We start from the raw sequence: 27,930 nt of genomic DNA on the forward strand, positions 1-27,930 counted from the left end.
GGTGATGGATGGACCAGATGATCTTGAAGGTCTCATCCAGCCTTTATGACTCCGTAATGACCAGACAACCCGTTCCAGGCTCGCTGCTCGCAGCCTGGCTCCCGAGTAGGGCTTTCCACGGCGTGCAGCCGCGGCCCCATAGCACCGTCTTCCCCCCTGTGCCTTCCCCGGGCGCCCCGCCCGGCGCCGCCGGGTTACGGGCGGCTGCGCCCCGGCCGCCCGGAGGAGGCGCTCGGCGCCGGCCCTGCCACCGGGCGGGACCCGGCCGCGGCCTTCCCGGGCGTCGCCGGCCCGGGTCCCGCTTCCCTCAGCGCTCCCGGCTCCCCTCTCCCCGCAGCGGGATGCGCTCGGAGGCGGCGCCGCAGCCGGGCGGGCTGGAGCGGTTCGCCAGCCCGGGCAAGGGCCGGGGGCTGCGGGCGCTGCGGCGCTACGCCGTGGGGGAGCTGCTCTTCGACTGCCCGGCCTACACCGCCGTGCTGGCCGTGGGCGAGCGGGGCAGCCACTGCGACGGCTGCTTCGCCAGGTAGGGCGGCGGGACGTGGGGGGAGGAAGCTGGGGCGGCTGAAATGAAAAAAAGTGAAAATAATCTTTTATTTTATGTTGGTGCCTCCCCCCCCGGCTCGCCGTGGGAGCAAAGCTTGCCTCCCCTGCAGCGGTGCCGTGGGGAAAGGCGGTGCTTCAAGCTGCTCGCTGAAGAGGTCCGGGAAAGGAGGGAGAGCAACAACAACAACAACAAAAAAAAAATAAAGTTGGGCTGTGGCTTGTAGGCTCGCATCCGCGAGGATACAGGGCTGACTTCTTGTGGGATGTTGAAGCGGATCGCTCCGGTTTGGTAGCGGCTCCCATTTTGATGCGGGTTGACAGGGGAGGAAGGGGCTGCGGCTGCCAAACTCAGGCGTTGGGTTTCCGTGCTGCGAGTGCCTCATCCGTGTAGCGCTTCCTCCGTGCCCAAACCCGTCGTTGTTTTGGTGTTTTTAGGAAGGCCGAGCACAGGATGAGAGGCGAGGCTGGTCACCGCAGGGCCGCCAGCGTTTCCCAACCCGAGGCCCCAGCCTGCTGCTGCCTCCAGCTTCGCTCCCCGGCCTTGTGCCAGGCAGCCCGAGGGAGCCCCGCTGGTATTTCTCTGGTTGCCGCTGACCTCTCGATGACAGCCACTGAAGCAAAAAATATATTGGTTTTGGCTTATCCTCAGAGAGTTAGACACAGACACCACACCGTTGCTTGTAATTTTCAAAACCAGTAGGGTTGTTTTGTTTTTTTTTGCAAGCCCGCTGAGGAAGCGCAGTGCCTGACTGGTTGTAACTCAGCACCTGGTAGTGGGTGCCCCTGTGAATGAAAACCACTGTTGGGCTTTTAGTCTCGTTATCAATAAGTGAGTACTGCCTGCGTGTGTAGGCTGAGAAGCTGAGCAAAGCATATAATTACTACACTCTAACAGGTCTTTTCGCCTCTTGTCCTGTCAGCTCCCTTATGCTTTTCATTTTCTTTTATCTTGATCTTGTCCATTTTCTTTCAGCTTTACATCACCTACTTATATTACCTATTCACTTTACTCACTTTCTCTCGTTGCACATGGGCACCTAGTGAAGCCAGGGAAATAAGTCCCATTAATTCAAAAATACTGTAGAACTGAGATGATTTCCCCTTCCTTCACACCTGGGACTTTAGCAAGCCCCAAAGTTGTTTTTTTTTTTTTTTTTTTTTTTCTTATAGTCTCTAACCATAAATTCCCTTTTGTCAAAGAAACTGGCTGTTTGCGTGTCACATCCAGCAGATTTCCCTCTGGAAGGAATACTTTACATTCTCAGTTGACATGGAATAATATTGTAGTGATAATAGTTAACTAAGAATACTTAGGTCTCAGGGAATGACCTTTAAAGATCATCAGGGACAGTGTATTTCAGTGCTGCTTAATCTCTGTGCCAGCTTTTTCCATAGAGTTCTGGAGGAGCACAGTGATCAGGGAAAACACACCCAATGCAGTAGTCCCAAACCTATTTCACTCCGGAGCGATGTTCCTATAGAAGGAAAAAATCTCAGTGATGTGTGTAACTGGATCTGTCTGTGCTCAGAGACTGTATCTGCTCCTTGTTGCACTGCAACTGAACTAGAAATAAACTTGCATATATAACCAAAAAAAGGGCCTGATTTGAACTCTATTCATTGAAATTGCAGGTTTAGGAAGGTTGTGGGGCCAGCCCTGGTCTTGGAAAGAGACACTTTTCTGTGCCATCATAAACCCGTTGTAGTAAAATTGACAGATTGAGACTCGAAAGATGTATTTGTGTCTGGTGATATTTGTTACTTTAAATAGGCAGCTGCACTAGAGGTACGTGCTGTCAGCCAGCAGTTGTGATGTTAGCCTGCCACACCCATGTCTTCACTGTCTGCTTTGCCAGAACAACCAGATGATGTCGGGGCTCCCTAGGCCTTACGGACTCCACATGACAGTGACCTCTGTGAAATGCTGTTCGCTGTCATGTTGGATGAGGACACTTGCCCTTGTTTTACTCAAATGTGCACCTTATAAAAGCTCCCTCAGTTTAAGACAAATTTTGTTGCAACTTATACTGGGTGTATATACATTTTAAATTATTTGGTACCACAGAAATCTCTAATGTCACATTAAAATGTCACATGTTGTATAACACATTGTATTTTTGATAGGACCTGCTACAGCACATGTACCTTGAAGCAGAAAAGGACCTTCATTTTGGCAGTTCCCTGTGCTGGGATACACACAGATATTAAAAAGTGCAAGCCTTAGGTGACCTTAGAATACACAGCTGTCCCAGGACAGGACAGGATAGTAAGAAGCTGTGTGGTGACAGATGATACAGATTATTTCGTATTTTAGCATGTTTTCTTGGTGTTGGGAGGTGGTTACTCACAAAGCAGCAGTCATGCTTTCCGTGGCCAGATGGAGAAGGAGTAAAACTGGAAGAGCAGAAGCAAAAAGTTAGTATTGGTGAGCAACTATATGGAGCAACAGGGAAGTTTTGAAAATGAGGAAAAGTTAGCTATAGGTATACAGCTTGGAGTGGCAAAAAATGTTACCGTCAGTCCAGCAGCATAGAATCACACATTTCCAAACCTGGTAATTTAAGACAACAGAGTGCTTTTGCATAGTAACAGATGTTAGGGAAAAAAAGCTTTTGAAACTCTAAACAAATCAAAATGGTGTCTGCTGTCCAAAGGCAGAAGCTGTGTTTTTTTGAAGGAAATACAATTTTTGGTGAAATGTCGTGCTGTACTTGGATGATTGTGGTGTTATGAGATTAGTCCCCAGTAAGTGGTGCATCTCTGTTAGTGATACAGGACACACTTGTATTTCGCTCAGCTTTATTAAATAGAATAACTTCTGTTTTCTTTTTAAGGAAAGAAGGATTGTCCAAGTGTGGAAGATGCAAGCAGGCTTTTTACTGCGATGTGGAATGTCAGGTATGGCAATGCAATTTGTGAGGATGCTGAACACAATTTTTTTGTTTGTGTGGGATTGATAGCCTCTAATTGTAATTCTTGGTAATGGTAGGCCAGGCAGCTTCAACATCCGACAGATGCTGACCATGGAGTTGTACACTGGACAATTACAGGATTTGGACGTGGTCTGCGTGAGTCTTTCAAGATCAGTAGCTCCAGGGCTTGGTACCACTGAGACTTTGATTAGAGCTGCCTGTCAGCCCACTAATTATGTCTGTATTACTTCTTTTTTTAAGCACAAACCAGATAATTTAACATTAACTTACTAAGCTGGTAGGAGAGTCTGTGTCTAAGGAAAAAATCAAATCACTAAATATCTATATTAAGATCTTAAGGGCCTTCTTTTTAAAGAATCTTTGCAAATATTTTGGGTGGCTGCAACTGACAGTAGACAAAACCATTTCAAAACTACCATACGTCCTCTCTAAATCATTTATTCTGGCATTCTTTTGTATGCTTTGTTTTTTAAAAGCCTAACAAAGTAGAATATAAGTGTGCACCAGAGTGGAGCAATATGAAGACTTCCAAAACATTTGTTTTAATTACATTTTTACTTATTGGAATAGGTATCTTTCAAAAAATATTTTTTCATGATCTAGTACCCTGAATGCTTTTATTTCAAGACTGTATCTTATTCTTCCATTGTGCAAGTTGTAATGTTTCCTTCTGTTGCCTCCCCCACCTTCCAGCTTTCCTACACTGCCTTAGTGAGTTGTGAGTGAAACAAATGGCCTTTTTGGTTTTGAGGCAGCATTTGGACTCACAATGCTTTCAAGAAATAAGTCTTTTTTACTGTATTTTCAGTATTGAAAGAGCATCAGCCAGCAGAAGCACTGAGAAGAAAGGAAACATTTACTGTGTGAGCATTCTTAAAACCCTTGAGAGAAGTCTGGAAGAGTTTTTAAAGACAGTGTAGTGAAAAAACATGATTCATTCATGAGAAATGCTTACTTGGAAGAAATGCTTCCATTTGACATTATTTGTTAGCAAGCTTATAACTAGGTGAGGGAAAGCAATACTTTGAAAATAAATTATTTTGCTGTTTAGCACTTTCTATCTGAGATTCTGAGTTTGTTCTCTTAGCGTACAAGAGAAACAGCAATGGTTTGTGGCTCACAATGGTTTGAGAAGCAGATAATTGTCATTGCAAGGTTTACTGAAGTTGGAAAGCTCCTGGTTTGTGCCAGGAAATACAGCAAGTGGATACCATGGTGGAAGTAGTCAGTCTTACTTATAAATCCTTAGTTGATGTAACATTGTCTGCCATGTTTTGGGCCTTTCTGAGTCAGCCTTAGGAAATTTGTGAATGTTGCTGAGATTGAACTCTTTGACATTGTTTCAAAGTTACCTTCGAGCATAATATTCTCTGGAAATTGGTCTCCACTGACTGTATGTGATGCACAGACAATCTGCACTGTATCTTCATCCCTGGCTTGTTCAAAGGCACTTTTCAGCAGTTCAGCAATTCTTGGTCAGAGCCAAAAAGGACATCTTTGCTTGATACTGCACTTGTAACTCTGGCATGTACAGTAAATGTTTCCCTTTTGCCTCCATGGATGCAAGACTTCATGTGATGCTAGTAAGGGCAGGGCTGTACTTGAAAATTGTTGTGTCATTGTTCATTTGTTTTTTATTTTTAGTTAATTTTCTCTGTAAATCCACATCTTCTTTGCTTAGTTCAGCTAGAAATTATATGTACCCTAACAGAACACGGTACAATGTCAGTGTTGGTTAGTCCCTTGTTATTCTAATAAAACTCAATGCAGTTCAGTCTGAGAACTGTTCACTGCATGATGCATTCTGTACAGGATGGAATAACAGTTTCTTCTCAACTTACTCTCTTCTTAAAGACTGGCTACACCATAATTCATTTAAAGGATTTTTTTCTAGTGGTGAGGAGAGGTGGATCAGAAGGAGATGAGAAAGGTGCAAAGTGTGCAGCAGGCAACAGATTCTTTGGATGTCTTTTTCAGAATAATAAATTACATAATTGCAGACATCTTCCTTACTCTAGAGTACGTTTCGACTGAGCAAGTTGTGTTGTTTTTTTTCCCTGTCATAATAACATGGTTCTTGAAAGCAAAGATATCAACATTGCACAGATTTCCTTGAAGGCATCCTTTGGACTGCTCTCTGACACCGTACAATAGCCTTGTTTTGAGGTTCTTAAAGCACTTTCCAAGCATTTAATGAACGAAGCGTCACAACAGTGTCTGTGGTATTTCTCTTGCTGCAAATGGGGTATAGATGCACAAATATGCACTGACTTGCTGACACAGATGGTAAAAGGGTGCATCTCCTGCCATATGGCCAGGCATTTAGCACATAAAATCCTGCGTTGCAGTGTGATTTCTTTGCCCTGCTCACCAGGGAGGGGTAGCGCTGAGGTGTCAGGGTTTGATCCCAGGGGAAGACAAAGCCTTGCAGTTGTGTAGGGGCTGATCATTTTTGGGCTCGCTCTGGGCCTGGTGCAGATATGCACCCATTGGCTGTTTTGCTCTATTATTTTGCTTCTAAGACATATAACCTTAAGTCTGATCTGTGTTTGCACAGGCACGGGTTCAGTTGCAGATGTGGGGCATGTGAGAGTGGAAGTCATCTTCGCTGCCGGACCTTGCTGCCTTGATTTTTCAGTGGGTCGGGTGGGTGCAGCTGAGGATGTAGCCTGAGTTTGCTGCTGCTTTCCTTTTCCAGCCCCTAATCCAGTTCTCCTTTTAAAAGGGTTTGTGAGTTCCAGCTGATTCGTACCAATTCTGCTCTTCACGATTGGCTCCTCAAAGCCCAGGCCTGTTATTATAGTAGTGGCTTTCAGACCCCATCTGCAGCTGTTCAGGTCTTGACTTCTTAAATTATAATAATTTTAGTCAAACAGCAGGAGACCTGTGCTTATCTTTTCTCCTCAGAAATTAGCTGCTGAAACACTCTGAAGAGAAATGTTTTAAGAGGGTTATGTGGCTGCAATTGTGGAACTGGTGAACTTGAACCAGCTACTGGAGCTCCTCTTTCTGTTATTACACATAGCTATTATTTATCCCAGACAGAGTGGAGATCAGCTAGCCAAAGTGCAGGAAGAGATGTTTTTGTCACGACTTTCCGCATTTGAAATACGTTTTGCATCAAATGTTTAGGGGTTATTCTTAACATGTCGTGTTAAAGAGTGTTGTAGTTGGTATTTCCGGAGTAAGGGAAACGGGTATTTTTGTCAGCTAGTAAGCCTCAAACTGGAGTTGGAGATCTGGGGGTGGCACTGAGTGGGTGTGTCGTAAATGGGACCTTGCAGAAATTGTCCAGTCCTCTTTAGCAAGCTGTAGGAGACACAAAAATCTTGCTGTCGCAATTCTGAGCAAGAGGAATTTGAACCGCAAGGCCCTGGTTAAGCCTGCCATTGGCAAGAGTCCATTCCTCTGCCCAAAAACTTTGTTCTGGGTAATTTTTTTTTTTTGCTAAATGTCTCCTGTCTTCTGAACATTAACCCATGGAAGTCAAATACTCTCTCTGGCCCAGAACTCAATAAATGGTGGTAGGGAAGGATGTGAAGGGTGTGTGAAACTCCTGCCTTTGCTGCTTGATGAAGGGCTGTGTGGAGAACTGTACTGGAACATGTCAGGGATCAGGAGATGCCTCACTGGAATTCAGTTAGAGACTAGGATACCATTGCAGCGTAACCAGGTTATGAGCATTTGAAGAAGTGGGCTTAACCCCTACACTGGCTTGTCAGGCATTTCTGTCAAGTATTTATGTGTGTTTGTTCTTGATCAGGTGAAACACAACAGGAAGTTTACATCCTACTGAAAAATTCCATGTGAGAAAGGAGGGGCCAGGAGATTTGTTTGGGCTTGAGTCTTATTCTTTGAGAATTACGTGTCTTTTTTTTAATTTATGCTGAGATATATGTCAGCGTTCTGGGAATTAATCCAGTAGCCCTGGACAGTGGAATCATTTTGAAGAACTCGATGGAGAAGATTGTTTCCATGCTTTGATGTGAAAAGCACAAGCTTTGAAGAGCTTCCGTTCCAAAAATGTTGTCACTTACTCCTAAACGAAGGGAAAAAACACTGAGGGTGTAATGAAAATAGGAAGAAAATACCATTAATGCAGCATTAGGGATTCAACTAGAACAATGCTACCTGTTATAATTCACACTACTTAGAGAAAACCGTGGAAGAGAATGCAAAATACAGTCCTGCTGAGATCGCAGGGAAAGCTGCTGTCACGGGGTTTCCATCCCAGGTATTACTCAGTCCTCAGTGCTCTCTCTTCTTGTAGTGGTTCAGGCTTTTATCTCCTTTCACACAATTCAGCCGTATCTTGTCCCTTTAACCTCCCTACTAGTTCACATAACTCAGTGTGATTCTGCCTGGGGAAGGATTTTAATTAGCAATGCGTCAAGAAGAAAGGGAACAAACGGGTCTTTCAAAACACTGCTTTGAGACATGCACGGGATTCTGCATTTGATTTTGTTTTAGCAGGTAATCTCTCCTGTTTGTTTAACCGGCGTGTAGGAGTGCTGGTGGTACAAAACTTGAGCTTCTTTTCCTTCCCTTCTTGCACGCCCAGAAAAAAGGTTGAAGCTGGCAGGTGGTGCGGGTGCACCAGAAGGGGTGAGAGACGAGGCCTTTACTTTGCAAACCTTAGCGTTAGGGGTCCTGCGGATTCCTAAACAAAGACTATCAGGAATTTTCCAGAAAGAGTCTTGGGGCATACATAGGAAGGAAGCCTCTGGGGGGGATGCATTTTGTAGTGTGACAGCTGTAGGACGGTTGCGAGTGTAATTTCACATGACATGATTGCAGCGTAATGTACTATTTTAGTTTGCCTGGTCTGCACGGCCGTGTCCTCTTAGAACAGCTACGCTTTAGCTCTTTTCAGGCAGCCTGTGCACTGTTTTTTAGGGGAGAAATACCATCCTGGGGTATTTAGGACGATGAGGCTGACGTTGTGAGGGGCTGAATACCCTTGCAACGTTGCACGGCTTCAAGTTCTGCATGAGGCTGGGGCAGGCATTCACCTTTCTTTTAATAATAGAATAAACTCCGACAGCTGCGTGTACCCAGGGCAATTAAACGTCCCTTTTCAGTGGAAGTATAACATCCCTTTTCAGCTTTCTGCAGGCCACAAGAAGCTTTTCAAGTTTTTACTTTCAGTCAATTAGAAATTTGTGGGATTTGTTGTGATTCCATTCCTCTGCTGCTCTTTACCACCAGTTTAAATCTGGTCTGGAAAAAAAACTAAAAATTGGTGCTCCCTCTACAGGCAGAAGACTGTGTGTTTATTCTAACACCGAAATATGTCTGGGGAGAGAGAGAGAAGTAAATAATTGCACATTGCTTGAATGTAGAAGTAAGAACCTGAACACACCTGAACAAAGATATAAAATGAAATTTCATGCAGTCTGGGGACAGCCCATGCCAAGCTCTGCTTGCCATTGCAGTGTTAATCTGATTCTGTGCTGATCTTTGAAACTTTCAGTTGCTCTGGAGGAACTCTGTAGGGGTGCAAAAAGCCAGTGGCTTGTGCTCTCCCTCCAAATTTTATCGTATGCAGAGCTAGGAGTATACTGTACGTTCTTAATGGAAATGTGTTTGTCTTTGTAAGTATGTTTTTGTTGCCTATCTGTACTCTTATTCTACAATATTTAAGGAAAAAATCTGGTAATTCTATTCAGTAAGTCTGGTTTTGACCTTACATATACTCATTCTTAGTGATTGTGAATCCATTGACTTCAGACACATTACTCCTGATTACACCAGGGTCGTGTCATAATGAGGGGCCAAGGTATTAAATGGAAATGAACCCAATAAAGCCATCAAGCTCAGACCTACTCTGTCCTCACATGCTTGATCTGAACAATAAGAACTGGTGATTTATAAATCATGTTGTCTGTTTGCTTCTTCACCATTTAATTCTTTTTTTCCGTTGAATAAATGAAGATGTTCTGACCTCAGCTCATCCCTTGTGAATTTGTTTGAAAAAAGCAGGATAGCTGTACCCCTCCAATGTGACTCAAGCTTTTGTTCAGAATTAGTGAGCGTCATCTTATTTTTTTAAAGGAAACACATTTTACTTGACCTCCAGGATCTGGCGGGACTTGCTGTATCCTCTTTTTCATCACTTTATCTTCACGGCCTATTTTTTGACAAATATTTTTCTACCTTTGCAGAAGGAAGACTGGCCAATGCACAAGCTGGAGTGTTCTGCCATGTGTGCTTTTGGGCAGAACTGGAATCCCTCAGAGACTGTGAGGCTAACGGCGAGGATCCTTGCCAAACAGGTGAGCAGAAGGCTGGGCTGGGGAGGTGCATTCCTACTCCGGGTGCCAGGGAAGGCAGGAAGATGAAAATTGACCTACAGTAACTGTCCCCAGCAAAGCACATGCCTGCTGGCTTCCTGTGTACAGGGGGGTGTAATACAGAGCACGAACAGCTCAACCAGAGCACCGTCAAACCGCTGCAGCAGTGTCAAGGCCATCCTGGTAGTCCAGCTGCAGACTGATGGGGAGACAGTAAAAGGCCAGTGAGATTTTAAGCTGCACAGCTATAGCTTGTCACCAAGGTAATGGTTGAACAGAGTCCAGTGAAGTTGACTGGTAAGTTTCACGATGTGCACGGCGTTTCAGCCTCTGTTCTGGTAGGTGGGAGCTCATGGTGACGTGTGGAACAGCACCAAAGCCGTGCTGGTGGCAGAGAGAGAAGAACGAGCCTTGGTGGTGAATGTGGTTAAATCCTGAGGTTAGGTGTCTGCAGGCACAAACATCTTCATGAAGCAGTTGCCTGCTGTCTGTTTTTCAGCTATAACTCTGTAGCACTGTACTCTATGCTGCCCTGTGCTTTTGTGAGTCAGAAACACCTCTGAGACACTCAGGTGTCAATGTTTACCTTTACTGGAGTTAACTGGTAAAAAATGGAGACTGAAAGAGAAACCTCAGGCCCTTGGTCCTTGGCAAGAAAGAACGTTAGTAGTAAGGCAATGAGACTGCAATGTCAACCACTGTTTCAGCATTCCTCACTGTATGGAAACTGAGGATAACGTAGGTCCTTACAGCAAGGGAAAGGATCCAGGAGTTTCAAGGTTATTACACTATGTGTCTTTGTAGAGCTCTGAACTCTCTCCGCAAAAACAAATCCTCTTTGAAGCATATTTGTGTGATTGAGGTCTGCTTATGTGACAAGGGCGACCTGGATATTGTATGTAGTGAGGATTTTGGTGGCCTGCTGGGAAGGTAGCTGCTCCGCTTGCTGCGTGTGCCGATGTGTGTGTGAATGTATGTGTGTGTGACTTAATTAAAGCATGGTTTAGTGGTGATCCACAAACAAAATCGAATGTTTAATGACAAAAAGTCATTGGAATAAATTTGTGCTTTTATTGCTTACAGGGAGGGGGGAGAACCCTACATGTCATATAAAAGCTAAATATGCAAACCATAGTCCCTGAACCTCAGCTGCTGGGCCACCTGCAAAGCCATATTTAATGGCCAAGATTACAAAGAAGTGGCCTTAGGCCAACAATGGAGCATTGCTTTTGAACTCTGTCAACAGTCAGTTTATTCACTTTCCTCAAAGCAAAGCCTGTCTCCTGCCTGCTTGCTATTGTTAGCAGCTTTCTGGGTGTCTAGAACAAAGCAAATGACATATTTAAAATACTGTTCAGTTTATGTATATAAATTTGATAGGAGTTAATCTTTGGCTGCCTAATTTGGTGTAGAGCGAATATTGCTGTGGCTTTACTAAGGGCAGTCCATTTAACCCATTGCTGGTTGACTTCTGTAAATTCCATACATGTGTGGATTTGAGTTATTGTTTGACTTACAGGTAAGAGTTCCCCGCTTATAAAGAATAGACAAAAGTGCCTAATTAAAAACATTAAAGTATTTTCTTGTTGTTGCCTTTTTTTTTTTTTCCTCCTTATTGCTAGAAAACTCACCCTGAAAAAACACAGTCAGAGGAGCTGCTTGCTGTAAAAGAGTTTGAGTCACGTAAGTAAAAAAGGCTTGCAGGTAAACAGAGGCAGTTATTTATATTCATGTTTGCTTTATCCCTTTCTCCCCCTTCATCAAATCCTTTCAGAGCATCTGACTTTTTTTTTTTTTTTGAGAAAGGGGTAAACAAAGAGAATCGTGGTTCCTAGTTTTTTTAAAAGTGTAGTGCTCTTATTTCTTCTTCTCTCTTTTTTTTTTTTTTTTTTCCACCCTTGGCTGCTTGTGGGGGTTGTGAAACAAGGGTGAAAACGTAGACAGAATTAATTATGTAGCATACATCCATCTCATGGCTTTTCTGGTACTCTAGTGTCTTTTGAGAATTGTAATGTTGTAAAATTAAAATAGCTGGTATTTGTTACCAGGAGGCATAAAATCAGAGACAGCACAGTTGCTTGATGGTGACAGTGACTAAGGGGCTAATTGCAGAACCCTCTGGACTGTGCTTCGATATCTGTCACTGCCAGTCAAATCTGACATGTTATATATGATTGTGTTGAAATTCCATGTCCTAAGTGCTCCAAAATAATCCAAGGAAGGAGATGAGGCAATGGCTTGCTTTTAACTGGAAGGCTACTCTTCACGTCCTGTGAGGCAGTTAGAAATTGAGCAACTAGGGGACCAGTAACTGTCCTGGCATAGTTTTCACTGGGCTGTCATTTCTCTTGGTGCTGGAGGCAATATACAAGGAGACAATAGGTTTGTGTGTTCACAGTTCTCACTGATGGCTTCCAAAACCCTTTGTAAAATGCTGAATAAATGCAGCCATTGCTAGAACCTGAGGTAGCAGAGTAACCAAATACAGCAAAATTACAGCTTTATTTGCTTCCTGTACGAAAATTTCCATCACAGCTCTTGAGACAGCTGGGGAAATAAGGGGGAAAAGTGCCAATGTTTGACTTTGCCTAAGGCAAGGATAATTTTCACAGGTAGGTTAGTAAGTGTGAGGTTGAGGAAGATGGGTAAGTGCTGAAATAATTTCTCTGTATTCTTCTGTGTTGCAGTGTGTCTTCAATCATGTATTAATTTGGGAGCTAAAAGGCTGAAGTGTTTTGTTTTTCTTTTTTTTTTTTTTTTCTTCTGTTGCAATGTCTCCCTTGTCCTCTAGGAGCCCTTGTTTTGTTTCTTTTTTTTTTTTTTTTTTTTTTTTTTTTTTGCTAGTAAGATTGCCCTTACTCTTTCTGTCCTTTGACTTTCCTCTCACCACACCTTTGCCATGTTCAGGAGTAGTCTTACTCTTCATAACAACCTTCACAGGAGAGGAAAAGGCACATGGCTTTCATCTGGAAGCTGTAATCTATTATTTCTGGCGAGTCCTAATTATCATCAAATTGTTGCATTTAATTTCTCCCAATATTTTTGGTGACCCTCAGATCTGCTCTTACAAATCCTTTCCCCCTTCTTCCACTGTTACACACCCTTTTCTCTTCCAGCATGTATTTCTCTCTGCTGGTACTTTGAGCTGGTACTTTTAGGTCTGTATGAGGACCTTTCCTCGTGTAAAACGTGTTTTAAGAAGTGTGACAGCAAGGGTAACTTCATACCACAGTAGATGGGACCAGGTAGCTCGTAAGATTGGGGCAGGCTGCTCACAGTACCCACAGTAGATGTGTTTGTAGAGGGCCTGGGGTTGCTCATCTGCTCGCTGAGTTTAACAAACGCCTTTTAAACAGTGTAACGCTTTGCCCAGCAAAGATAAATTCATGTCCAATTACCTGCTAATATAAAGGTGTTAGAAAATGTTTTTTAATCTTGCATGTTCTTGTACTGCACGTGTGGCCTTGGCAGAAGAAGCATCACATTTGTGGAAGAACAGATGCTTCTTGTGGTACTTCCAAGCAGCTTTTCCTTGAGGGGTTTCTGTTTAAGTCCAGGCTTGTTCTAACTTAAGCCTTGCTGCTGTTCGTGGGGAGAGTTCCTGTTACTGAACTGGAATGTATTCTTTGTCCACAGACCTTGACAAACTAGACAATGAAAAGAGAGAGCTGATTCAGAACGACATTGCTGCTCTTCATCACTTTTATTCAAAGCACATGGAGTTCCCTGACAATGCTGCCCTTGTAGTTCTCTTTGCACAAGTAAGTTGGCCAGATCACAGTCTGCTTAGGTTGGTGGCACTGTAGGAGTTCTGCCTTTCTAAAGAGGCAAAATCTTAATGGCACTGGAGGTGAGAGCTCTTTGCTTGTTTTGGGGAGAGCTGAGTGTGCTTGATGGCAAAGGTGCACTTCTGTGGCCAGAAGCAGCTGGACATCTCCCATTTCAGTAGCGAGGGGAGAGATTCTTGTCTGCAGACTTCTTTATGAGGTGCTTCTTAAACATTGAAGAAAAGGAGAATCAGCCCATAACAGACCCTGTAAAGTTAGGCTGTGGGCCAAGCACAGCGCAGCTGCTGTTGGACATACACAGAAGGCTGCTGGGTTGAGACCCTGTGAAGGCAGAATCCTTCTTTCGGGCTTCCTTTGTGGAAACCCTTGCTGGTCAGGCCATCGTTGTGTTTGACCTTCACAGGGAGTAAACTTCAGAGAACTGGGAAGAGCAGACTGAAATTTTATCTGATGTATGGCTTTTAAATACAACCAGTTGGCTTGGTCATCTGGAGAGGCGAAAGAAGGCAGGATGTCTTGGTAGATAAGTGCACCTCTTTTCTCTCACCTGATTTTCATCCACATCTAAACCATACGTAGTGGGTGGAATAACACCAGTGAATGCTGGAAGATGCATTTTCTTCCTTTTCTCCTGTACTTCAAAATAAGCTAGTTTTATAATAAAACCTCTGAGTAAAAAGTTGGAGACGTGGATAAATATTGACTGCTGTAATGAATGCTGAGATGACACTACCCTCTGCACGTAGGCAGGCACATATCAGTAAGGAGGCACCATTACTATTACCTTAATACTGCTGCTGTTGTGCTGTAGGGGAATAATTCTTCAGTATGTTTAGCATCTGCTCATCGTGCATTTAGTTGTTCCAAGCTATACATTTCCCTTTGAGTACGTTTTTTTTATCTGTTTTAAAGATTTTGGAATTTATATTCGTTAGAAAGGTACTCTGAAGAAGTTTGTGCATTCAGTTTCTCACACTGCTTCTGTGTATTTTTGCGAGATGTAGCCAAAATCCCCCAAGAGTTAAGTTATTTTGTATAAAATGAGTTTCCCTTCACGTCCTGTCCTGGACCAGCTCCACCAGATCATGGTACTTCGACTGCTGGGAGCTGCTGACTCCTAGGTCTGGTATTCCATCCAGTCTTCCCTCTGGGTGCTTAATGTCACCTTCAGGTGTCACCTTGAGTTCATCTCATTACAAGGCAACTATCTGTGACTGTGGACATTGATTTATTTATTTATTTGTTTATTTTTTGAACTAAAACCTCTAAAGATCATCTGGATGTTCCTCAAAGGTGTTTTACAGGACACAACCTTTTGAGGCTTTGGCTCTAGCACACATTTTTCTGGAAGAGGAGGCATGTCTCTACTTGATACATACAGACACGTTTTATAATAATTAGTCAACCCAAGCTAAAAGCAGTAGTTGGATATGGTGATGCTCCCTTGTTTTGCTTCAGCAGTTTCTCTGGCCCCATGGTGTTTACTTTGCTGCTTCATTCATTGTTCTTTCCTCCCGTGGCACAGAGCAGTTATTTGAGACTATGGCACCTCTGACTTCTTGTGCGCTGCTTCTTGTGGGCTTGGTGTGGTGTTGCTGCTTACCAACACAGCTAAGGCAGAGCTGGTCCTCCTGCATGGAGCTAAGATTCTTCTCCAAACCGTCCTAGTCTTTCCTAGTCCCCAGAGAGAAGAGAGCACTGCTACCGTTCCACTCTCTTCTGTCCCTGTGGAATTTAACACTTGAGACTGTGTCACTTTTTACCTTCTCAGTCTCATCTCATCATATTCTTTAAAAAGTTTCCCTCTTGTCTCAAGTTCTAGCGTCTCATCCTTTCCTCTCACATCTTTTTGTCCTCTGTTCCACCACTGGGAACAACCTTGAGCTCTACTTCTCTCACTTAAGTCTCCTGCTCCCTCTGCATTGCCTTTTTTAGTCATGCATTCCTCTGGTGAAAACAGGGCTATCTCATCCCTTCTAATTGTTCCTCATGTGTCATTTCTGGTATGATGCACTCAAGAAGTGGGTTGTCTCTGGCTTGCTGGAGGGGAGTTGATGATAACTCACGACATATTTTTAAATATTTTCCCGTGATTCAGAACCACCAAGCTGTTCGCTGTGTCAGCCTTTGTAGCCTTATGTTCTTACTTGCTGTTGATACGATCTTTCTCTCCTATTGTTTCTGTATTCAGCAATTACATTTTGGTTTGGGTTCAGGTATGCTCACGCGTTGGCTAGCGCAGTAGCATGCTCATCTTGGGAGACAAGGAGCCTTTGGATGCTAAAAATAGAATGAAGATCAGGTAAAGATACCAAAAAGCACTGATGAGTGAATCAGAGAAACAGGATGCTTACCTGGAAACTCATCCTGAGCAATTCATGCCTGAGGGGTGGCTTTGGGAAGTACTTGTGCATTTCTAAAATTCAGTCTGACTCGCATGCCAGCTTGCAGAGCAAAACATTGCTGGTAGTGCTTGTTTTTAGCTCCTGCCCTTCCAGAGCAAGTCCTTACACTGTACTTGATTGAATGTGCCTTTGCCCATTATAGCTTCAGCTGGACTTACCATGTGACAACAGTTGCTGTAGTGCCTTTCTGGCACTGCTGTCAACATTTTGAGGATTGTAGGGAGATGCTGGTGAGTGTGGCTGGAGTTCTCTTCATGCTGGCACATATGTGACTTGCAGTGCAAATGGAAGAGGGTACTTGTTTGAGGTGCATTTAGGTGACACAAAGCTGAAACTCTGGTAAGATTCCCTTGAACTTAGTGAGAATAGAACAGGAGAAGACTTTAAAACCTGCTTGAATCTATAAGAAAGATACATGAACAAGCTTTTTGTCCTCTGATGAAATTAGTAATAGACTTCCTCACACATTTTTTCCTTTTCCTGTCCCCTTCTTTGTCTATATGAGGTTCCAGTCTTTCTTACTCCTTTTATTGCTCTTCATGTGTGCTTTAGCTGATACGTAGCTTTGACCGGATGACAGTGTCATTGTGCCAGGTCTCTGTAACATACACTCCTTCAGAGCTCTGTGCTGCCCTAGCCTGGCCGAGTTTGCTGCTGTCATCCCTGCCTTGTGCCTTGCATGTTTAGTTCCGCTGAGGCCCCTTACATGCAGCAGCCACGTGAAGTCTCCTTGCTCTCTCCGTCAGTGTCACACCTCACTTTGTGTTTGCAGCGGTCTGCTTTGTCTGACAGTGTTTGCAGCACTTTTTGCAAGCCTCTTTTCTCTTGATTGGCCATCCAAGGTGTAATCCCATAGATGTCGAGCCCTGAGCAGGCACAAGTATAGGGCTTTATAGTCCCGCACATTCCTCTGGATAGAGGAATTTGGTCCTCACTTCACTTTTTGAGATGTCATGTAGCTTCTCTGTACTGGTGAGGGGTAAAGAAAATCATAAGCAAATAGCTGCCACTGGCTTTGGAGTCTGAGAATGGGATGTGAGTGTGGAGCACTAAGCTGACCGGAGTCTGAGCTAGCCTCTCCCTCTTTTTCCTTAGGTTAACTGTAATGGGTTCACGATTGAAGACGAAGAACTCTCTCATTTGGGATCAGCCATATTCCCAGAGTAGGTTGAGTTTAATATGTTTTAAAATAAAAATAACTTACTTAAAAACAAACAGAAATTCTAATTATTTTTTCTAGATTTGTATTGAGATAAATTTAATCAAACATTTAATATTAATTTACATTTAATATTAATTTGTCTTGTTTAAAGTATGCTAACTAATAAAGTACAGCTAATGATTTGCAGCAGTTTTGCTTTAAAATCTGGTAAATTTGTTAAAATTGCACTTGCAATTTGTTTTGAAGTACTAAAGCTTGGATTGTGAACTACATTCAGGCTGGTAGGAAACAATGGCTTACTTAGCAGATTCTGGACAGGGACATCAAGTAATGATCAAAACAAAATGAAAAGGATTGCAGGTGACTTGCTGTATTCACAGCTTTCTGTTTTGGCTGGGTATAATCCTTCACCTGGTGTTCTCGGAACAACATCCCTTCTACCTTTGTTCCTTTGCAAACAGTAAATCCCTTTCATAAATTCTTTCAGCCTCCTCAGATGTTTTTAAAACTGCCATGCTTTATGTTGCTATGACAGTGGGAAAAATATGTACAAGCTCCTCAGCTTTACAAATAAACTGCAGATGTTAAGCGTTAACTGCAGTTCGGGAACTGGGGAGCACAACTCTCTCTGAGGCTGAGGAATCTTTCTTCTGCTTAAGTTGGTGCTTCCCACTTAGCTTTGGAGCAAAGGAGGATGGTTTCTGCCCCTGCTCTTTGCAAACCCCATGCTGAAAGCACGGCCACTTTGCTTCTGTCGACTTCCTCGCTAGGCATGGGTTATTAGCAGGTTATCTGTGCCGAAGCTGTCTGAAACTAAGAGGTGCCCAATTAGAGCAGGACCTGATCTGCTGCACACGGGTTAGGTAGTCCTTGCTTCACAGATCGTCCTTCTTTGGGAGGGTCTGTCTGCAGTTCTTATCCCTGACCTACAGACTGGAAATGGAGGCCCCAAAGTCCTGCCAAGGACCAGGGTCGTGGTGGGGAGAGAGAATATTAAACCAGGATCTTCTGGAATCACATCCAACACCTTTGGGAAGGCTCAGCATCCGAGGGCCACGTCCTTCCTACTTAGCAGTTATGCCCGTGAGCTAAGAAGACTGAAAACACAATTATTATTTTGGTAGAATGGAAGAGAAATAATTAAGATTATACATTTTATCTGAAATAAGCAACAAATTACTCTTCCAAGGTTGGTAGCGTGGCAGAGCGCTTTCCTCTAGCAGACTGAGTTTTTGTGTAACTTGTGTGCTTGTGCAACAAACAAACAAACCTCCTCCCTCCCACTTTAAACAAGGAGGTCGGTTGGTTGCACAGAAGCCAGCTAAAATGTTAATGCTGATCTTAAGTTATGATGCAGCAACTGACTGTTTTCCTGTACTTTCTTGTTTCTTTTTCATAAATGGGTTTCTCTTTCTGTCTCCTCTAAGGAAAACTGTCTGTCATAGGTGCCTAAATAGGTTGTGGATAGTTAAGCTGTGCAAATACCCCACCAGCTGCACTGTAGCACTCTAAGAATGGGAAAATTATAACTCGCCTCGTCCTGCAATAATAAGATCTTAAGATTGTAATGATTCATTAGCATAGCCTTTCTCCATATCATTAGGATAAAAACCAGCACAACAGATTTTCCCAAGATTACCTTGATGTTAAGCCTCAGTAAAAACAGCTTGCAAAGAGAGACTGACTCAGTCTTTCAGATGTGTTTGTTTTGTGAAGTGGTGCTTAACTTTCTGCCTGTTGCTTATGGTGAGGTGGAAAAAAGGTTTACTTTTCTGCTTTTACAGTGTTGCATTGATGAACCATAGCTGTTGCCCAAATGTGATTGTAACTTACAAAGGGACCTTGGCTGAAGTCAGAGCTGTTAGAGAGATTGAGCCTGGAGAAGAGGTGAGTGCACTATGTTTGAATGTACTACAGTGCTATGTATGCACGTGTCCTAAAAACAGGATCCGTCCTGCTTTCAGTCTTCATTCCAATTAGATGACAATTTAATAACAAGGGGGAAGGATCTCTTGTTTCTCAAAGAAGCCTAAGATGCTGTTTTAGAAAAGTTGGGTGGCTTTGGAGACCTGAAGTGATTCCAGGAGGCAGTATCCTATTTTGTGTTGAAACCAGGGAAGGGCACCTGCGGCAGTCACTTCGTATGCCAGCCTCTGTCTCAGTTTACCCACCTGTAAAAGGAGGGTTAATTTGCTGATATGTGGCTGCTGCTTTGAAATTTCAACATCAAAGAAAAGTGTTACTGCTGTAATAGTTCCCAGTATAATGGTAATGCAATTGAAGCCAGAATAAACAAGGTAAATGGGGACAGATAAGTCCTCTGACTTGAAAATCTCCTGTTTTGTGGATGCTCTGTCCAGTGATACCACCTCAGCAGCAGAGCATGGCTGTGTAGTCACAGAACCAGAGTGTGTTTTCAGCTGGAGCAATGCTGAAGAGTGGCCCCAGTAAACTTTCTCAGTCAAATATTGGACTTGACAGGGAGACTTCAGCAGCAGAGCTTCTTTTTGCATTATTAAGAAAAAATAAAAAAGAAATGAGGCAGAGCTGGGGAGGATGCTCGTGCATCCGCATGGGACAAAAATACCACATGTTCTCTTTGGGGATGGAGTTTGCATCGAGTTTCATTGGTGTCATTCACTAACGTTAACCTAGTGGGCAAGGTTAATCCTGGTCAAAATAAGTTCAGAGTTGATTTTGACAACTCTAACCAATTTCTGCAGTATGTAACAGTAGTTTGGGTGAAGAGTTGGGGTCGTTGTCCTGGATTGCAGCTGTTCACCCCTATGAGCAAAGCGAGTTTAATTGCTGGAGCCAGGGGTGACTCAGGTGAGCAACTTCTCTGCTGATAGTGTGATTTGACTGTGGTGTTGGCAGTCACTACATGTGCACTGTGGTAATGGACAGGGACCAGTCTCCGTTTTGGAGCTTTCCGGTGGAATTTCAGACATTCTCAGCATTTTTGGAGAGTACTTACAGTGAGAGGTGGAAATGAGCGTTTTATCTTGCTTGGTGTCTTTTTTTTTGGTTGAATTGAGTCTTATAAGCTGCATCAGTTCTACAGGCTCTCATCGCTTTTGTGCAGTTGCTCTTCTGACATGTAAGGATTTTTTAAAAGTGGACCAGCTACTCTGCCTGGGCTCTGTGCAGTCTTATGGGCTGTGTCTCCATCTTCAGGTCCAACGCAGCCACTGCGCCAGGAATTTTTGAAGTGTTTGCTGTAAATGCAGTTCTGCCTTTTGCGTGCTTTGAAAGCAGGGAAAGGAGGAGAGGAGCGTGGGGGAAAATGTGAGATCACACTGAGTAAGATTAGGAACATATGCAATGTGAAATTACACATACATTTTACTTTCAAATAACTGAAAATGAAGAAATGAAACTAAAATGAAACTAAAGCTGCTTCTCGGTCTGCAAAATGATCAACGGCAGCGTGCATATGGCATGTTTCTTGGGGGAGATGTCATTTAAAAACAGCATTGAAGGTAGTTGCAGGGGTTCTTTTCTGAAGGTCGTTGAAATGGAGGAACACTTAAGAATAGTGTATGTGAAGGGCCTTTAAAATGATCAAAAGCAGGTTTTCTTTGCTTTAAAATGTTGCCACTGAAGTAAATCTGATATTCATTCTCCTAGAACTGGAGCGCCGGGCCTCTCTTATTTTCAGAGATCTGAAGGTCTTCTCCCAAGTTTCTAAAGCTTCCAGTGGCTGCTGTTGCCCCAATTTTTGTCACTTTTCAGAAGGAAAAATTTGAGACTCCAGCCTCCAAAAAACCAGGCCACTGTAATTTTTTTCTAGGCTGGATACCTGAAATCATTATTTTACTTCTGAAAAGTCGGCATCTCTTTGTAGTTTGACAGGAGCCTGAGATTTATGGTGTGATAGCTTCCTTATCCACACCTGAATCTTGCTGTCCTGGGTTGAAGCCAGGGTAATATTTGAGGGAAATTCCATAATGAATAGAAAAGGAAACACTTCTCTGTCAGATTGCACTTGCAAATGGCAGCTCCTGATGCTGCCGAGAGGTTTGGAATGTGAGGGGGAAAGGCAGGGGAGGTGGCTGCAGGGATTCACAAGTTGTGTCAGTGTGTGGTTGTCGTGCTAAGTATGATTTCCACCGAACTGGCAGAGATAAATATATATATTTATACTGCTTTTCACTGGCTACTGTGTTTTTACTGTCTAGGTTTTTACCAGCTATATTGACCTGCTGTATCCCACAGAAGACAGAAATGAACGGTTAAAAGACTCCTATTTCTTCAGTTGCGATTGCAGGGAGTGCACTACAAAAGAAAAGGTAATAAAATTGGATAAAATGGATGTGAAATACGCTTCTGACTCTCAGGGCACTACCCAGGTCCTTAGATGTAATGTTCTATCTGATTCATTAAGTTTTGGAAAGTAGGATAATAGAGAGGAGACTTGGTTTGGGTTTTCTGTCTATAAGTCTTTTGCTACCCATTATTTCGTTAAGTGTAAATCATGACACGTCAGGAAGTTTCCTGTTAGATGCTTATTTAAAGTCGAGCTACAAAGAGAAGATTAATATTTTGATAGAAGTGGATAATTATATGGTGTTGACACTACCTGGCCAAAAGAATTTAGCTCAGGACTGAGTTTTCTCAGAAAACTACATGTTTTCTTGTTCCTCTCAGGGAACCTTGCTTGGAGCATTTCTGGGCTCCTGTTTGGCACAGAGTCCTGCTGCAGTCCCTGGTTGGGACATCCCAGTCCATTTTAGGTGACATTGTGTGATATTGCTGGGCAATTTGGAGACCCAGCAGCATCTGCAGAATGTGTTTTCCTGCAGTGGCATCATGCCAGTCTTGTCCTGGGCGACAGCCCCTCGTGGTGCACAGGCCAGGTCTGTGTTCAGGAGGCATCGCTTGGTGCCCTTCAGGGGACAAAGGCAAACATACAGACGGTGTTCCTTAAAGCAAGGTGTCAGTTACTTTGATTAGGAGAATTGAGCTTTGTGCTGCTCATCTGTCATTCCAGTCAAAGCAGGTTGTCATAATCCTGATCCTTATGTTCCAGATACTTCCCCCCACCCTTTCCTAAAGGTGTCCATTTAAGAGCTGCTTCCCAAACTGATCAGACAACCATCTCCTCCCACTAAACCGTGTCGTCTTTTGTAACTTTTTTTTTTTTCCAAATACTACCCAACATTCTCATTTGAGGCCATTCTGTTGATACTGTAGTTGTGTTTTTCCCCGCAGCTACCTTGATAATTTTTGCACTGAGTTTAATGAAGCCAGGATTTCATCCGTGATTTCTAAGAACATGGAATCACCTATCACTCAGCCTCCTTCAGTTCTGGAAAGAGTTCCCTATAGCCCTCTCAGCTGACAGTTGAAATCATAAAGGATGAAAGAAATCTAGCAGCAGTGTGAGGCTTAAACAGCAAAAGATTGTCTCCAGATCACAGCTGACTCTTCATGAATTTGTAAGGTAGATAGAAAAATAAGAGTAAATGGAGCTGTCCAGCAGAAAGCTGGTATATTAACAACAAAATGTGTGGAAATGTGTTTTTGTCTGCAGATATGAAGGATACTCTTCTCTATTTAATATCATGCTATGTTCGACTGAGCTATCACATTGTAGAAGGCCTAAGGTACTTGGGCTTTTCTAGCCTTAAAACTAAATTTATTTTAATCCTTAATCTCTTAGAAGCAGTGAAATTTCCTATGCAAAACTGTTTCCATCACAAAATTGAAAAGCTTTTGAATCTTTCAGAAAAGAAAGGGACCTCATGCAAGTAGAGAATGGCAAATGAACTGGAAAGCAGAGCGTTCTAGGATTCCCAGCCAAGGCTTTAGAGAAAATTGCAGGTGCATGCTGTACCCTTGTTTTTACACTTTGAGGAGCTTAAGTTCCCATCTGTGTCTTTTTATTAATTTTGTGCAGCAGATGCACCTTTATTTGTAGGCCTTGGAACCTGCATTTATGACATCCACTCTGTTTCCTTCAGGATGAAGAGAAACTGAAAATCCGCAAGCTGAATGAACCTCCGTCGGCAGAGGCAGTGCGGGACATGATCAGATACGCCAGGAATGTGATCGAGGGATTCAGGCGAGCCAAGCACTACAAATATATCCTTTGTCTCTCTGGCTTGGTGCGGGACCTAAAAGCTCACCTGCTGGTTGCTTCAGGAGTACCTGCAGGAGAAGTGCTGACCTCTAGAAGTTAAACGTGCCTCTGCCCTTCCCGTGTCTGAGGGGTTCTTCCCGCAGACAAGGGGCAGTTTAACTCTGCAGGTGTGGGGCTGTGAGGGCCTGGGTCTGTTCCTGTCTGTGCAGCTGGCAGTTTCTCCTAGCGTGCCATACGGCTGTCCTCATAAAACAAGCCAGAGACTAGAATGAGCGTGGGGAGGGGGGTGTTAGGACACGGTAACATTGCCTGATTTAGAGTGCGTGTGAAGCTGCAGGTATTGCTCATGGTCACAAGCCTACCTTTCCTAGCTGGTGCGATGCAGACAAAAGTGCAGGATTTGGTGGGCCAGAAGCAGACCAGGCTGTCTGATGCCTGATTCAGTACCCACTGCACAGGGAATTTCACTCCCCTTCTCTGATGCAACTGAAGAGAAAAGAGGACTTCTCAGAACCGCTCTGAACAAGGTCAAGGCATTTTCTTTTTGGTGCTACCAGGTAGCTGTCTGATCAGAAACAACCTATTCATTGGGTTCCTTGACTTCTTCGTACCTCCTAGTGAATTGCTGGAGATTTGTGAGCTGAGCCTAGACAAGATGGGTGCCGTGTTTGAAGACAGTAATGTCTATATGTTACATATGATGTACCAGGCCATGGGTGTCTGCCTCTACATGCAGGACTGGGAAGGTGCACTGCGTTATGGGCAAAAAATTATCAGACCATACAGGTAAATACGAGACTCTTTTATTTTTTTTAATGCTCTAATTCAGTAATCTGAATAATTAAGACAAGTTTGGGCAGAGATCACTCCTCTCGGTGAGAGAATACCTTTTGTATAAACATGCTACCCATGACATCACTTGTAAAAGTGTTTAAATTCTGCAGCAGACTTTGGTACAATCCGAACGCTGCCTGCTTCAGTCTGAAGTTCTTGATTATATAAGTTTATATCATCATGGGTACTGTGCTAGTTCTGATTAGCTAGATAAATACTGCTGGGTTTTGTTTTGTTTTATATATCCTCCTAATACTTCACTAAAGCAGAGCTTCGAAACCCATCTGCAGCCTGAATTTTGTGTAGAGGCGTGGAGCCAAAGCCCAGGTGTCACAGTCAGCTCCTGACCCTCTCTGCAGCAGCACGGTGGAAAGCAGGGCCCTGTCCCGGGCTGGGGCTGAGCAGCAGAGGGAGCTGGAGCCGAGCTCAGCTCCAGTGCTCGTGGCTGTGCTGGTGCCCCGATGACCCTGATCTCGCTGCAGGCATGGGAGAATGGACAGGCTGAAGCCCTCGGTGGAGCAGGGCAGTGCACAACCTCTGCAGGAAAAAAATACTTTTTCTGATGAATTTCTGGTGGTTTTACAGCAGTGGTGTTATTAGAGCCAGCCCACTGGGTGCTGCGTTTGGTCCTGCCGTGCATCTCCCAGGCAGATCCTCATCTTGAGCCTTCCCTGCCAGCTGGGGGGGCGCGAGTCGAGCTCTCCCTCTGGAGCAGCCGCCAGCGTCGAGTCACAGATCACTTGGCAGAGGGCAGTGATACAAAGAATGAGCCAGTGCTTTCTCCCCAGGGACTCGGTGCCATTTATCTTCCCCGGGACTTGCCCAGCTCCGCTGGCAGGTGCCTGGCATTCCGGGTCAGCTCTGCCGAGCCGCGCTCCGCTACCTCCACGTACCGCAGGGCCGAAGGGTGCGAGCTGCTGGGGGCCTCGCTGCCTGCCGGGGACCCGGCTGTGGAATAAGCAGAGCTGCTTCCATGGGTGCAGGGTGAAAACCAGGCCTGATGCCGTCTCTTTCTGTAGCTGGCTGGGTTAAAGCTGGTGGCAGAACAGCCCTGCCATCTGACAGCTGCGGCGAGGCATATGGTCGTGGCGGTTCAGTTCCCCAGTGACAGGCAGCCCCGGCCCACCACCAATTGGTGCTGGCTCCTGGCAGCCGCAGCAGCGCTGGGGCTGAGCAGGGAATGGGCCGGGGCAGCGAGAGGCAGGGGAGGGGGCTGGGGGAACGCTCCGCCACTGCCGGGTTTGATGAAGTTGACTTTCCTTCTCTCTTGCAGTCAGCATTATCCCGCCTACTCGCTGAACGTGGCCTCCATGTGGCTGAAATTAGGGAGGCTGCACATGGCGCTGGAGAACAGACCGGCTGGGGTTAAGGCCCTGAAGAGGGTATCTCCTGCTTTCTTTGTTAATAACACCGGTTTGGGCATGGAATTGCTGAAACACGATGTGCTGCTCTGACAGTAAGCCTGGCCTGGCTGAAAACGCAGCACGTGTTAATGTATTTGCTTACAGGAATTTTGGCTCAGCTTCGATTTTTCCAAGATTGGATGTTGGGCCTGTTCTCTCGTACGAGGGGCCTTATCTTTTCACAGTGGACTTCCACTGCAGCACTTGGAGGGAGCGTTACCCTAAAACATTTGTTACACGTTCTTCTCTGAGCTAGAGCTGTGCTAGTGTAAATGAAACAGAACTCTGGGTTCTCCTGCCTGGCAGGGTAAAGACAGGAAGAAACGTTTGGTTCTTATAAAAGGCACATAGTGTTTCATTGATGCCTGCGATTCCGATGTCCAAGTTAAACTAGGCATGCTTTTGGTGGTTGTTTGTTCTGGAACCAATTTATTTTTAAATAGCTGAAGGGAATTTAATGCATATGGTAATGCTGAAGTTGGCAAATACAGCATTTGGTTTTTTACATTCTTCTTCACCCCTCTTTATTAGCCTGTTCCTTATTCCTCAGGTTTTGGTTCTTTTTTTTTCATTACTATTAGTCTGTACCATGTTTCTTGACTTTCTCCCCCTATTGCTGTTGGACAGAAGTTTATTTTAGTTTCTTAAGTTTGAGCGACTACTGCAGCATATAATGGCTTAGGGTGGAATGTCATGGTTTGGGGGCTTTTTTTTTTTGTTCTCATTTTTAGATGCTGGCAAGTGTTTAGCCAGCAATAACAAAGCCATACAGCCATGGTGAAAGATACAGCATATATGCTCTAAAATGTAACCATCACCTAGTTTAAAATTCGCAGAGGTTTTTCTTCACCGTGGTGTTTAAGCTTCGACTAAAACTGGGATTTGTGCCACTGGGAACATGGGATGGGAGCGCGGGGGATTGTAGGTAGATGTGCTGGCATAGTTAGCTTCCTAACACAAACATTTTCTAATGACTCATTTCCAAAAGCTGCCTACAGGAACTGCCCAAAGTTATCCCAGCCCCTGATGTTTGGAATTTAGTGGAAAAACAAAACCATTGTTCTTTGTCAGTTTGCAAGCAGCTCATCCAGGAGGCTGCCATTTCTCCTCTTGGGCAGGAGGGGGATGGAGCCGTTGCTCACCGCTGTCGAGGTAGAACCCAAGGCTCCTGCTGTACTGGCTTAACAAGTGTAGGAAAGAGGCTAAGTCCATAAAAACTTCCTGAGAAGGAAACAACTAAACGTTCTTACTGTTAGGCTGCTGCAGTTCCTTGCTTTATCCTACTACTGTGGTCTTTGAATATTCTCAGGCAGTCTAAATTTACTTCTTCCAGTCCTATCTATTACATTTTATTGCATTTGCTTGAGGCTACTGCTGTCCTTTTCTGAAGTGGAAATCTTGCCTCTGCACTCTATCCACTCTCTGTGGATATTGGCAGGAAGCTGGAAGACAGCGTGTTTGGCTGTCTGAAACGTCCGCTCGTAGCACCAGAGCTGTCTGTAGGTAAAATTGCAAGGAGTCTGCCACAAGGGAGCCTGGATCTGAGGAGATCTTGCTTTCACTCCAGCAGCTGCACAAGCAGATGCTTCCTTCCTAAAACATCGGTGGCCCCCTGGAATCAGTGAAGGGTTTACAGAATCGAGTCTGAAATGCCTTTTTTTTTATTAAAAAAAAAAAATATATATATATCCTCCTGCAATAGCCATGCTTGTCAGTCTGATGGCTGAAGGATAAATTGGTAGGAGCCGAGCTCCATCTGACAGTGGTTAAGTGTACTGCCAGAACATTACCCACCCCATGTGCAATTTTCTGTCCTGGAGCTGGTTGCATTCAAAGCAGTTTTGTCAGGAATATCATTTTGAAAGGTGCTTTGGGATCCTTTAAGATGAAAGATGTATTCTATGAATGTAAAAACCTTTATTACTTAGTTTTGAATTTCATTTTATTTCCTACTGGGTTTATGACTACAAGGGGACAAAAAGTAGCTAGAGGTGTCAGACTGTTTCAAACCTCCAAAGAGAGTATTTATAGCCTGGTGTTATATATGAATCAATTGTGTGAATATTTTTTTTCTTTTCATAGGCAATTGCTATCATGGAAGTAGCACACGGGAAAGATCATCCATACATTTCAGAGATCAAAAAGGAATTAGAGGACCACTGAGCCTTTGAATCTATGCAATCCTTCAAACCTTTATTTAAAAAGCCTTGTTACGGGAACCTTCAGGAGCACTTTGAAAAGTGATAGAGTATGAACACAGTTCTGTCCTATAATTGGAATGACAAACACACTTAGGGTTTGCAAAATGTTTCTATCTTCTACAAATCTACAATTGCCTTTTTTTTCTTTTAAAGGAAACAGCCATGGTTTCTTAGAGGGTATGCTGCTTAACAGCTTGTGCAAAAATGGCCAATTTTTCTTTATGGATTTTAATGTGCATCTTATTTGTGTAAAATAAATAAAGCGGTCTTGACCCCCCTCTTG

The 27,930-nt window shown here is 43.9% G+C and overlaps 1 protein-coding gene across 1 annotated transcript; it reads left to right on the forward strand.

The window, feature by feature from the left end:
* Positions 1 to 222: 222 nt before the first annotated feature.
* Positions 223 to 27,925, forward strand: SMYD2 (SET and MYND domain containing 2). The gene is made up of 12 exons (XM_084284706.1): positions 223 to 523; positions 3,378 to 3,441; positions 9,641 to 9,751; positions 11,392 to 11,452; positions 13,406 to 13,530; positions 17,058 to 17,125; positions 18,909 to 19,011; positions 21,306 to 21,416; positions 23,091 to 23,211; positions 23,821 to 23,995; positions 25,317 to 25,425; positions 27,529 to 27,925. Exons 1-12 carry the CDS (start codon positions 342 to 344, stop codon positions 27,607 to 27,609), a joined length of 1,311 nt encoding a protein of 436 aa, XP_084140832.1. The 5' UTR covers positions 223 to 341; the 3' UTR covers positions 27,610 to 27,925.
* Positions 27,926 to 27,930: the final 5 nt, after the last annotated feature.

Source organism: Netta rufina, assembly GCF_964035555.1.
Source record: "Netta rufina genome assembly, chromosome: 3".
Classification (NCBI taxonomy): Eukaryota; Metazoa; Chordata; class Aves; order Anseriformes; family Anatidae; genus Netta; species Netta rufina.